The sequence below is a fragment of the Apostichopus japonicus genome, chromosome 3 (genome assembly GCF_037975245.1).
Source record: "Apostichopus japonicus isolate 1M-3 chromosome 3, ASM3797524v1, whole genome shotgun sequence".
NCBI lineage: Eukaryota > Metazoa > Echinodermata > Holothuroidea > Aspidochirotida > Stichopodidae > Apostichopus > Apostichopus japonicus.
This window is the reverse complement of record NC_092563.1, coordinates 2,001,994-2,015,430: the sequence shown is the minus strand read 5'-3', so window position 1 is coordinate 2,015,430 and position 13,437 is coordinate 2,001,994. Positions and strand designations below refer to the sequence as shown.

The 13,437-nt window shown below is 35.6% G+C and overlaps 1 protein-coding gene across 4 annotated transcripts in view; it reads left to right on the top strand.

The window, feature by feature from the left end:
- LOC139959572 (BBSome complex member BBS4-like) overlaps positions 1–13,437 on the top strand; it is a 34,036-nt gene that overhangs the window by 15,611 nt on the left and 4,988 nt on the right. For all 4 annotated transcript variants that reach the window (XM_071957307.1, XM_071957295.1, XM_071957316.1 and 1 more), the window contains exons 4-12: positions 573–748; positions 2,462–2,588; positions 3,038–3,165; positions 4,617–4,671; positions 5,535–5,603; positions 6,750–6,902; positions 8,046–8,217; positions 10,211–10,280; positions 13,131–13,272. In XM_071957307.1, coding sequence (XP_071813408.1) covers positions 573–748; positions 2,462–2,588; positions 3,038–3,165; positions 4,617–4,671; positions 5,535–5,603; positions 6,750–6,902; positions 8,046–8,217; positions 10,211–10,280; positions 13,131–13,272 — 1,092 coding nt within the window. The remainder of the gene's footprint in view (positions 1–572; positions 749–2,461; positions 2,589–3,037; positions 3,166–4,616; positions 4,672–5,534; positions 5,604–6,749; positions 6,903–8,045; positions 8,218–10,210; positions 10,281–13,130; positions 13,273–13,437) is intronic.

Here is a 13,437-nt window from a genome sequence, read left to right as displayed (position 1 = left end):
AAGATAGATCAGAAGAAATTTGATGAATCTTCCATTTCTAAGAAGAATACAAAAATGAACATTCCAAATATATGCATATGGAATTTGGCATTCATTTGGACTTGTCAGAGGGTGTTCAGTATTAATCAGGTTGTAAACAATATTTTGTGCATGTTGGGCAACATATGATGGAGAAAACTTTCTCTTGAGGTAATATTTGCTTCAAAACCATTTATTACAGGTTATTCAACAAAAGTGGAACAGTCATACCCCTAAAGATAGGGTTACAGATTGGATGAGAAAAGCCATGGAAATGGTTTTGAGTTGTTGGGGGGGGGGGTGCTAGGGTGGGTGTGAGGGGAAGAGAATTACATATGGAATGAAGGGCTCAGGAAAAGTGAAGTTACCTGATACACAATGAGCTTCCATGTAAGCTATGTATTGTTTTTTATTGTTCTCTACTACATGTGCAAATCAAACCAAGACTGTTTGCAATAATCTCTGCAACAGTTAAAAATTGTGATCATCTTTTTTTTGGAAAATAAATATGTATAGATATATTCCAAATCCTATTGCCTTTGTCCCTCTTTTAGGCCTTGATAAAGGAACGATTGAGTGAATCCAACGGTCAGTGCGAGTATGCTCTCTATGTCCAAGCATTGATTCTCCGTCAAGAGGGCAGAATTCAAGAATCACTTGAATGTTTTCAGACTTGCAGTTTAATTAATGCTCAGAACCCAAACAATCTGAAGCAAGTGGCGAGATCATTGTAAGTCACATCATTTACATTTGTATCAAATTTTCTTGATTTTACCCAAATAGCTCAGAAGAAGAGTGTTGTTTAAAAAAAAAAAAAATCCACTAATAAAATTTGCATTGCAGCTTTGGGAATTAAATTTTCCATATCAATCTTTGTGTACTTTACACAAATAGCTCGGACATAGCAGGAATCTTTTGCTTTAAATATGGTCACTAAAGATCCATTGCAAATTAGTTTCTCAAGTTTCTGTACAGCAAATATTGAAACTATGTTAAATATCTTGACTTTCAATCATGCAGAGTAAATATTAACTGATTGTCTGTCCTTTCCTTTCTTTCTTTTTTTCTATCTGTTTTCATTATTTGCTTAATTCGTTTAATGATTAAACAGGTAGTTTTCATATCACATTTTATATACTTACTAGTCTACAAATATCGAGCTATTAATAGAAGTATCTCTATGACCATTTCATCCAATATGAATCATTTGAAGTGTCATTAAACAAGTTAGAACAAAATGGAACATTTTACAAATCGCAGATCTCCTTTTTTTGGAGTATGTAATTATCCTTTCATTTTGTTCAAGTTAGATGGCAATTCCTTAACCACTTCGGTCTATTATAAGCCCACTGATATTCATATGTATTTACACTTTAATAGCTTTCACCCGCATAATCTTAAGAGTTCTATTGTTTACAGCCAAAATACAAGTCTAAAAGTCCCAACACACACATTCCGTTTGTTACCAGTTACAACCCCCTCATCAAATCCTTTATTCGCTCCATCGAATAGGAATTTGCTGTATCCCAAGACAATCAGTCTGTAGGAGAATCGTGTACGGTTAAATTTCTACTCACTTCCTCCAGACTCCCTCATTCATTTTCCACCTCCTCAGGCAATTTCCCTTGTGGTAAACCTCGATGCCAAATATGCCCCCATATTACCCCAGGAACCGTGGTCAAAATTCCCAATGTTGACTATAGTCTAAGACCCCCTTCCCTCTCTTGTGATTCTATTAATGTTATTTACATTTTCTACTGTGTACTTTGCAAAGAGGGCAACTATGTAGGTGAAACAGGCTCCCGTTTTACGTTTTAATAATCACAAAAAATCTATTCGTGATAATTTTGCAGGATTCCCAGTTTTCCAAACATTTCAATCTTTATAGTCATTCTCTCAAAAACCTAAAATGTATTTTAATTGCCTCGAACTTCAAATCTGCTACTGAACGTATACGTAAAGAAATCGATTGGATCTTTCGTATTAAGTCTCACATCACCGGCCTCAACGTAGACTTGGGACCCCTTAACAACTATCAGTTCTACAAGCATATGTAATCCGTTCTTTGCTCCTTAATCCGCTTCCTGTATAGTCATGGTTTGTTTGGTTCTAATTCCATCAATGCAACTTACACTTATCTAGCGTCAAACTTTCATTGTGTTACATTTTGTACTTTTCATTCGACTGCCAAGTATTGCTGACGAAGGGCCCAGGGGGATCAAAATTTGCAATATATTTGCTAAAACTTTACTCCGTATTTGTCAATTATGAGTCATATCTTATTTCTCTGGCTTTCTCTAATAATATCTATATATTAATATATCTATATATATATAAATATATATGTAAAAATATATATATATATATATATATATGAATACATCTTTTTGTAAAGTATATATTTTTAAGTAAGCTGTCTTTATATATTTCTTCCCCTATCTAGATTTTTACTTGGCAGACATAAGTCCGCCATCGATGTTTACAGTGAAGCTGCTAGATTAAGTGAGAGAGACTGGGAAATCAGCCATAACCAAGGAGTCTGTTACCTTTACCTGAAGGATTATCTCAAGGTAAAATCTCAAACTTTTTTAACTGAATCAGTTGGTAATTTTCACATCCAATTCAAGTTTTATACTCGCAATCAATGTTGCTTTTATCGTGGAGGATTTTATTACCAGATTTAATTAACTAAAATCAGTCAATAAACTTTTCATCAGTTTATCTTTATTAAAAGGTCATAGGCTGGCAGCATATCAGGTATTGAGATAAAACAAAATTAGAAGCAGTAAAAAACTATTGAAAGAAGGTTGATTGTTGATATTTTATTTTAGAATAATCATATTTTTGAGGAGTTATAAATCTGTTAAAACTTGAATGTAAGAAGCTTGGTCCTTATATCATCATTTTAGGAAGAGGGGTGGCAGAGGGTGAAGGGTTGGGGTGGAAGGGGGGAGGTTTTTTTTACATTACAGAAAAAGTCAGGGAAATTAAACTGTTTCAATCATGGTTTTCTTAACAGGCTAAGGAGTGTCTAAAGCAGGCCATTCAGTACAACAAGCATGATCTATCATATGTGATGCTGGCTAAGATATATCTCATGGAGGATGACCTTCATATGGCAATTGATGTCTACAAGAGAGCCATTGAGTGAGTATTGTAAACCCACAAGCAATGGCAAAATGTAGTATTGTTAATCCACTAACAATACAAATGCAAAATATAGTACTGTAAACACACCACCAAAAAGCAAAGGCAAAATGTAGTATTGTAAATCCACTAACAATGGCAAAATTTGATATTGTAAATCTACTAACAAAGGCAACATTTGATATTGTAAACCCACTACCAATACAAAGGCAAAATATAGTACTCTAAACATACCACCAAAAAACAAAGGCAAAATGTAGTGTTGTAAACTCAAACCCCACAAGCAAAGGCAAAATGTAGTATTGTAAATCCACTAACAAAGGCAACATTTGATATTGTAAACCCACTACCAATACAAAGGCAAAATATAGTACTGTAAACATACCACCAAAAAAAAAGGCAAAATGTAGTATTGCAAACTCAAACCCTGCAAACAAAAGCAAAATTTAGTATTGTAAACCCACCACAAACTAAGGCGAATGTAGCATTGTAATCTCAAACCTCACAAACACATGGTAAAATGTAGTATTGCAAACCCACAAACAAAGGCGAAATGTAGTAAAATTTATAAACATACAAACCCAACAAATAGGTTCCATACTGTCTGTGGTTTGATGGAGCATCACAAAAATATGAGTCGATCTTTAGTTTTTGAATCTCAGGTTTAAGGAGGTCATGCCAAATTGATGACTTACCAGTGAAGCTCTATTGTAGTATCTTTTATTGCCTGTTTCAGGCTTGACACTCCTAGAAATCATTGAAGTAGCAGTTTGGTCTTAACTATTGAATTTTTAATTTTCACTACATGTCTCAGTCTTGGTACTGCTAATCCAGACTGGAAGTGGATAATACTGTGAGTTAAGAAACCTGGGGACAAAGAAAAACATACAACATCTTCTCTAGAGTTAAATCACAAGTACTGTTGTTACTGATTATAGAAACAGTTTCTAGGTGATATCGGTTTGAAATATGTTCTAAGGTCACTTGATGAAAAAAACAAAACTCATGGAAGTAACAGTTTGGTCTTAACTACTGAACTTGCAAGAAATTTGTTGCCAGGCGCGTAGCGATGAATTTGCCAAGGGAGGGGCGAACCGTGGCAAATTATCAGAGCCGTAGATACGGCATTGGAAACTATCTAAGCGTAGCGCCAACCACAGGTTGGCGCGAAGCGTACAAGAAAATTTTGGCCGAAAATGCCTCCCAGGCCGCTGGAAATGGCACTTCCCAGGCCTTGCAAGTTGCATCTAAGCATTTTCTATTTGAAATTACTAGCGATATCATAAAAACGTACAAAAGAAATATGCTCAAGGGGGGAGGTTGCTCCCTTTGCCACCACCCCCCCCCCCTTGGCTGCGTGCCTGTTTGTTGCCAGTGTAAAAGTTTTGTTCAAATTTTTGGATTGTATCTTCTGCTTTTTACTTTCACTGCATTTTTGTTCCTCTTCACAGATCATCACCAGAAAATCCGGAGCTACTGACCACTCTTGGTCTGTTATACCTTCAGGTGACATGCGACAAAAGATGTTTCTTTTCATGCAAAACTGATTTATCTATCTATTATTTGGATAAAAAAAAACCAAAATAAAGCTAATTTCCAAGTGAGATTTTAAGTTCTAATTTTAGTCTACTTCAGTATGAAGATTAAAATTAGTGCACTATAAGTGAGTGGAATTAGAGGAAGATTGCCAAAGCAAGTGAGTTTGTAATTAGCTATCTTCTCACCCACACCCCCTCCCCTTCCCCCACCCCTCCCCTTCCCCACCCTCTCCCATTCCCCCACTTTAACAGAAAAATGAATACAAACAAAGAAAAAACAGAAGTCAAAAACATACAAAATGCAAGTTTCAGTATTGAATCTCAATAAACAATTTTAGTTTGTGTTTTGTTTAAGAATTGTAGATCTATTGTCTGTACATCTTAATATTATTGAAAAAACTATTCTAGAGTTTTGGATTGCTACTATTCGAGAATTTTGAGGATGAAGCTGCTTTGAGATCTATTTGCAGTTGCGTAGGAAGCTATCAAAAAGGAGCAGAAGATTGGTGTGGTCTACGGTGTTCACCCAAAGAATTTTAAGTTTTGTAGATGCTACAGTGGCCCAGATGAGACTTTGAAAATTTGGACTATTTTATGTCAAAATTTCTACATTTTTTCTATTTAAACAACAAATTTCAGTGTTTCCAGATTATCAACCCTCTCGTCAACACTTACTGCATGCACACTTGAAACCTTGCGATTAAAACAGTGACTTGAAGCAAGTCCAATGTTACAGTGAATAGCCACTGCAGCTGTAACCATCTTTATATGTCATTGTGTGTTTTTTGATTATCAAATTAATGTTCTTTTAATGTTTTCTAAAACATTCAGGTGGGACAGAATCAAAGAGCCTTTGAACATCTGGGAAATGCTTTAACATACGATCCTTGCAACGTTAAGGTGAGAACTCTCATATGGAGAACCTTTCACTGAAATCTAAACTTGTAAAATCAAAAATTTGTTAAATGAAAAAAAAGAAGAAGAAGAATATGGCAATCTAGTTATAAAAGACTAACTGGTGCAAGTAAAGATGACGTAAGTCCAACAGTTGGGCGACAGCCAGGAAAAAATCATTAATTGAAAAGTTCTCACGAAACCAGAAGAATCAGTAAAAGCAAAAATTTCTCAATGACGTGTGCTACAAATGGCATTTCCGGTAACTGGAACTGCTGTCCCATAAAGTCATTTATCATCTCGCACCCTAGATATCTGTTGCACTATTAGAATGTCATCGATGATGTCTGGTCTCTCGAAAGATTTTTTTTCTGGCAATCACTCATCAGATTTCTTTCTGCATCGTGTAAATTTCACAAATTGCCGGAGTCATCGATTAAGAAAACCACTTAGTCCGTGACAGGCTGCGAATTGTCACAGATGTTATTTTTTGTCCCCTTTTTTTCCCCCATTTTTTTTTTTTTTACCAGGTTCAGGGCATTCATAAGGTCAGCAAAAAGAAAATCAATTCATGTTAAGTAGTTATTTATTGCGAGATTATATCTAGGAATCAAGTACGGGCTTTGATGGTATCTAAAGAGGAGAGGGAAAAAATAACAGTAGATGTGTTTACTCTGAAAATGAGAAAGTTTTTGCGAAAAAATAGAAAATCAAGTCATGATGAGTAGTTATTTATTGCGAGATATTATTTCTAGGAATCCAGTATAGGCCTTGAAGGTATCTAAAGAAGAGGGGGAAAAAATAACAGTAAAACAAGAATGTTCAATGTCTTACACATAATTTGAATTGTGAATCATACTTAACGAGTAACATATCCTTGCAGTGAAGGTACATACAACTTAAGATATATTCTAAAATTAAAAGATGAAAAAATTTGATGTTTCATTTGATAGATGACTGGTATATATTGAGTAAATTTTAATTATGATTATGATATTTTTTCAAAAGTATTCCTTTTAGGGGAAGGGAAACTACTGCTATTTCCAAATGAGTTATCAGAATGTTGTAGAAAATTTCTGCACTTGACAACTTTCAGTGATGGTATAATGAGTCATTAATTAATCATTGTTTTCCTCCCATTCTTTCTCGTAGGCTATCCTTGCTGCTGGAAGTATGATGCAGTTTCACGGTGACTATGATGTCGCCCTCACCAAGTATCGCATCGCAGCAGCTTCCGTGCCGGAAAGTGCGTCTCTCTGGAATAACATAGGGATGTGTTTCTTTGGAAAGAAGAAACTGGTCGCAGTAAGTTCTGTTAATCAGTCAGGCTCCGATTAGATAAATGTGTCGGAAGAAATTTGCTGAACCAGATTCACAGTACACTTTTGGTGTGAAAATTCAACAAAGTGAATTTATGTACTTTGATGCACTTTAAAGTCAGTGTTTACTGGTAATTAATTTTTGGTTCTGATCAAGTTTTATAAGCTTAATTTACCTTTGTTATCAATTTTATTTACTTCCTTCCCAATTAGTTCAGGTAACTTTTGTCCCCTTTTTGTGTCTTTATACAAGTTTAAAGCAGAAACATGAACTCAAATACTATCATGAACCTATACGTTGAGAGACACCTACCCCCCCCCCCACCTCTCAACCACCTCTTAAAGTAGCCTTTTTATCAAACATTTTCATGTTTGATAAATATTAAGGAATGTTTAATATGTTCTTTTTTTCACTTAGATTTTTATGATAGAATCTAAACTTCTAGTTCAAACAGCTCTAGAAGGGTATTCATGATCTTGCTGATTGATAATAATGTGTAGGCTTACCATGGATAGCCAGTTTCATTTCGAGTTTGTTGATAATGTGAAATTAAAGTATTCCACATTGCCCTAGGCCAGAGCTAGGGGTATTGGTCAGAGGGGGCGAGAATGGTCTGTAGGGGCCCTTTCGACACTATATCTAAGCGGAGTGCCACCACAGGTTGGCGCGGAGCGTACAGAATTTTTTTGAGTAAAGATACTCCCTAGATCGCCGGAAATGACCCTTTCCGGGCCTTGCTAATTTGCAGATAAACGAAGAATAAATAGCCGTCAGAGCATTTTGTCAGAAAATTACAGCAAGAAAATGTGACAAATGTCAATAGGTAGATGAGAACGCAATAAAAAAGTCAATAATCGTGAATAAGTAAAAAGTGGTAAAAAGCTGAAAAGGGCGCCAGCAGTCCATTTGAGTCCGTCAGGGGGGCATTCGCCCCCCCTGACTGTATGGACGCTCCGCCACTGCCCTAGGCTTCTCAAAGCTGCCGGCATGTTGGTCCATAACTTTGTAGTAATCTGGTGGAGCCCTGTCATAGTCACAAATAAATGGATAACAGTCCATCTAAGACACCTATATGCATGATCATGATATCATATGGCACTTCCTAAATTAGCAAGTTATTCCTTGCAGGCAATCAGCTGTCTGAAGAGGGCGGTATACCTAGCACCTTTTGATTGGAAAGTGATGTACAACCTGGGCTTGGTTCATCTTTCTATGTCTCAGTATGCTTCAGCATTTCATTTCCTGAGTGCTGCCATCAACCTGAAGCCAAAGATGGGTAAACTCTATATGTTGTTAGCAGGTCAGTAACATTTTACTTTGTGAAATGAATCTTTTGGGGGTAGTATGGGTGGGTGTTAAATTGATAAGTTAATATGATGTCAGGTAATTAAAAGTTTTGAAAGGCACGAGGCAAAATATCTACATGCTTATAGGTACCTTAACACAATTAATTGCTCCCATTGACTTACACTCTAACTTGGTCACTTTCCAAGGTCGCTAGAGCATAGGTAGAAATTTTCAACTGACATGTCCTACCCACAATAATGATAGCTAATGGCTGGGGCTATCATAAAATATTCAATTTTTGCCACCATGACCGTTTAAATACTGAGCTACAAGAGCTCAAAGGTTAGCAGAGTGCTAACCAACCCACCTGCCAGCTCTCGCTGTGGAATCTACTTGCTTCACCCAGGAATTTCTAAAATACTTTAAATCACGTTCAATCCTCCAGATTTTTAGACCATCTGTAGTTTATTTCATCCTCTTCAACATCCAAGCATGAAAAAAAATGGTGATGACTCAAAAGTGCCAAAAATATCCCTAAAGTGGGTCACTTTAGGACTATTTTTCCCACGGTCAACCTTTCAGGTGGACGCACACTGACCTGATTGTGGTATTGTACCTACAAAGGCTGATAAGTCAAGTAATGAAGTGTTTTGTTTGGTTTTGTGGCAAAAGGTTGTTCAGACAATATAAAAGAAAAGTAAAACAAGTTATATAGATTTTACATAAAGGTTGATGCATCATTATGATATCAAAGATATATATATATATATATAGATATATATATCTATATATATATATAGATATATATTTATATATATATATATATATATATATATATATATATATATATATATATATGAAAATCGTAATGAGTTGGAAAATCAAGAACAGTGAAAAAACTTTCAGCCTCCACCGGGATTCGAACCACGGGCCTCCCGCTCTGTACGCGGACACCCTAACCACTAGGCTATGGACGCTGATTGTATGTCCAGAGGTTCGAAACCGGTATGTCCAGAGGTCCTTACCGGTTTCGAACCTCTGGACATACAATCAGCGTCCATAGCCTAGTGGTTAGGGTGTCCGCGTACAGAGCGGGAGGCCCGTGGTTCGAATCCCGGTGGAGGCTGAAAGTTTTTTCACTGTTCTTGATTTTCCAACTCATTACGATTTTCATTTATATATATTCATTTGCCTTTGTCGTTTACCTCCATTGCATATATATATATATATATATATATATATATATATATATATATCGGGTTAATTTTTAACCTTTCACAAGTGGAAGCAATAAAAAACAGTTAAATTAAAACTATTCGTGCCAAGTTTTGACATAACATTTGTCAAAGTTTCTGTGTCTTTAGAGTTGCTCTCAAAATTCAAAGAGGAATGGATTGTATTGAACAGGAATTTCTAGACCTGACCCCCCCCCAAAAAAAAAAAAAAAAAAAAAAAAACATGACAAGTAACTGACTATACCACCTTGAAGAACAAAAGTCCAGAAGAAAACTCGGACACCAACATGGAATGAGTCATTTCACTGTGCAAGAAAAATTTCTTGACAAGTTTTAATGTTCCTTAAATGAATGCTAAAGTGGCTCGTGATAAATTGCACCACTTTTGAGAAGGAAAAACACAAACAATCAACCAAGGGTGGAAAAAGAATGATGAAGGGAAAAGAAACTGTTAAAAAGCAGTGAAAACTCCTCTAATAGCAAATATCATCCTTAGAAAATAACCAGCCAATAACACACCACTAGATCAATATATCTAGGTATCGCCTTATCTTGCCTCTAATGTGACAGCAGCCAGAGAGGTGTGAAGGACAGAAGCTATAAAAACTGCTATTAAAATTTAAACATCATTTGTTATCCTCAGCATCCTTTTATGTTCTCTTAAACCTTTCTTGCTCTTATGTGAGAAACCTTTAGGGTGTGACTCCTCACCCCACATCCCCCCCTCTCCCCCTGATCTGCTATTATTATCTTCCCTTCTTTCCATTCCAGTGGCTTTAACACATCTTGAAGATTTTGAGAATGCCCGCAAGTCCTATGAACAGGCTGCAACTCTGGATGTGTGAGTAGATTTTATTCTGTTTTTTTGTAAAAACAAAACTTGCCCATAATTGACATTTACTGCAGGAAATTTGTTACTAAATGGATGTTTTATCTGATGAAAGTGCAAACTGCAACTCTAGTTACTGGGCGATGACCTATGGCTGATCCATGACAGAGCAAAAGATCCACTCAACATTTTCCTTGTTTCTTTACTTGATGTACAGAGTGATTCATAGTCGTGTACTGATGGTAGCACGGCTATAACAAGTCACTTAACTTGCTAATTGTATCTATACTTGATATAAAGAGTGATTCATAGTCATGTATATATGATAACACAGCTGTAAACAGTCACTCAACTTGCTAATTGTATCTATACTTGATATACAGAGTGATTCATAGTCGTGTACTGATGATAACACAGCTATAACAAGTCACTCAACTTGCTAATTGTATCTATACTTGATATACAGAGTGATTCATAGTCGTGTACTGATGATAACACAGCTATAACAAGTCACTCACCTTGCTAATTGTATGTATACTTGATATACAGAGTGATTCATAGTCATGTATTGATGGTAACACAGCTATAACAAGTCACTCAACTTGCTAATTGTATCTATACTTGATATACAGAGTGATTCATAGTCATGTACTGATGGTAGCATGGCTATAACAAGTCACTCAACTTGCTAATTGTATCTATACTTGATATACAGAGTGATTCATAGTCATGTACTGATGATAACACAGCTATAACAAGTCACTCACCTTGCTAATTGTATCTATACTTGATATACAGAGTGATTCATAGTCATGTACTGATGGTAGCATGGCTATAACAAGTCACTCAACTTGCTAATTGTATCTATACTTGATATACAGAGTGATTCATAGTCATGTACTGATGGTAGCATGGCTATAACAAGTCACTCAACTTGCTAATTGTATCTATACTTGATATACAGAGTGATTCATAGTCGTGTACTGATGATAACACAGCTATAACAAGTCACTCACCTTGCTAATTGTATCTATACTTGATATACAGAGTGATTCATAGTCATGTATTGATGGTAACACAGCTATAACAAGTCACTCAACTTGCTAATTGTATCTATACTTGATATACAGAGTGATTCATAGTCATGTACTGATGGTAGCATGGCTATAACAAGTCACTCAACTTGCTAATTGTATCTATACTTGATATACAGAGTGATTCATAGTCATGTATTGATGATAACACAGCTGTAACAAGTCACTCTACTTGCTAATTGTATTTATACTTGATATATAGAGTGATTCATAGTCATGTACTGATGGTAGCATGGCTATAACAAGTCACTCTACTTGCTAATTGTATTTATACTTGATATATAGAGTGATTCATAGTTGTGTACATTGATGATAATACAGCTGTAACAAGTCACTCAACTTGCTAATTGTATCTTAACTTGATATGTAGAGTGATTCATAGTCGTGTACTGATGGTAGCACGGCTATAACAAGTCACTCAACTTGCTAATTGTTTCTATACTTGATATTCAAAGTGATTCATAGTCATGTACATTGATGATAACACAGCTATAACAAGTCACTGAACTTGCTAATTGTATCTATACTTTATATACAGAGTGATTCATTGTCATATATTGATGATAACACAGCTGTAACAAGTCACTCAACTTGCTACTTGTATCTATAGTCGATATACAGTGTGATTCATAGTCATGTCATGATCATAGCACAACTGTAACAAGTCACTCACCTTGGTAATTGTACCATACTTGATATACAGAGTGATTCATAGTCATGTACCGATGATAACACAACTGTAACAAGTCATGATCAACAGACCTATAGCACAATACTCTTGCATTTTGCATGGAATGTTTCATAGTCATTCGCATTACTCAGAATCGATAAAGACATACTAATCTTTGTATCTTTCATTTTGTGTTAGAGGTCTTTCTTGTGAGAACAATTTACAAAACTCTAATCTAAATATTTGACGACCCAACAGAAAAATTACAAATATTGCAGCATAATAACATTTCTTAACTGAATTAATTTTTCATTCTTCCCTTCTTTTACAATTTCTTGCAAACTTCTGTCTTTGGAAAACAAAATATGTTCTTGTTTCATACTGTCATATCTGTATGTTGTTCAAACCTTGAGTCCTGCTTGTAAGATCAAGTGAACGAGGGGGGGGAGGGGAAATTAGTATTCGTAGATTGAGGGAGTTGTTTACTTATAGAACTGTCATGAGTAAGATGTTCAAAGAAGAAGAAAAAATCAGAGTTAAAGCGGGAAATTTACTCTCCTTGCATAAATGTAATTCCACTTTGGGAAAGGATTCTATTCGACAAGACATTAAAAGCAAAAAGGCTTAGCTCCAAATTGTGCCTTCAGGAACCTTTTCATTGACAAGCTTGTAATGAAGCAAATGTAATGTCTCTTGAAGCCTGGAGTCACAAACTCGTCGTACATTGTATGATCTTCTCGGATGTGACTGAGATTGTCATGAAACCATCATAGTATGTTTGAACTAGCCAGAGGTCTCATTTGCTCGTTTGCTTCGTCTCTGAATGAGAGAAACACCCTTGGGAATCGTGAGCTTTTGGAATTTGGGATAGTTTTTAGCAAACTTTTGCAAATTCACTGCCGAAGGTGTGATTGTATATTTACTGGATGTTATTTCACATACTTTGCTCGTATTGAGACAAACATCCATGATTAACATGTGCAATTGTTGAATAACACAGAAACGTGACTGTTCTACCCAAAAATTGTCGCCTTAAGTTTCAAACCAGTCAATGACTCCTCGCATATTGTTGTTGTTGTTGTTGCATTTCTCTCGCAGCAAAGACTCGACGATGAACCTGAATTTCTGCATATTCCTCTACAATCAAGGTGACAGAAAATCAGCCGCCAAGCAATTTTCACAGTTTGAGCAGAAATATAAAAAAATGAAAGAGTCAGCAACTCAAGACATTGATCCTGAGGTATGGAATTTTGTACTTGTATGCTTTTAGTGTTAGTGTTTGGATACTTACTATACATACATATGCATTGATATCTATATATTATGGATATAATGGATATTCATGTCTCATTCCCATAATTATAAATATTCATATGTATTTATTTGTGCAGAGAACATGAATATT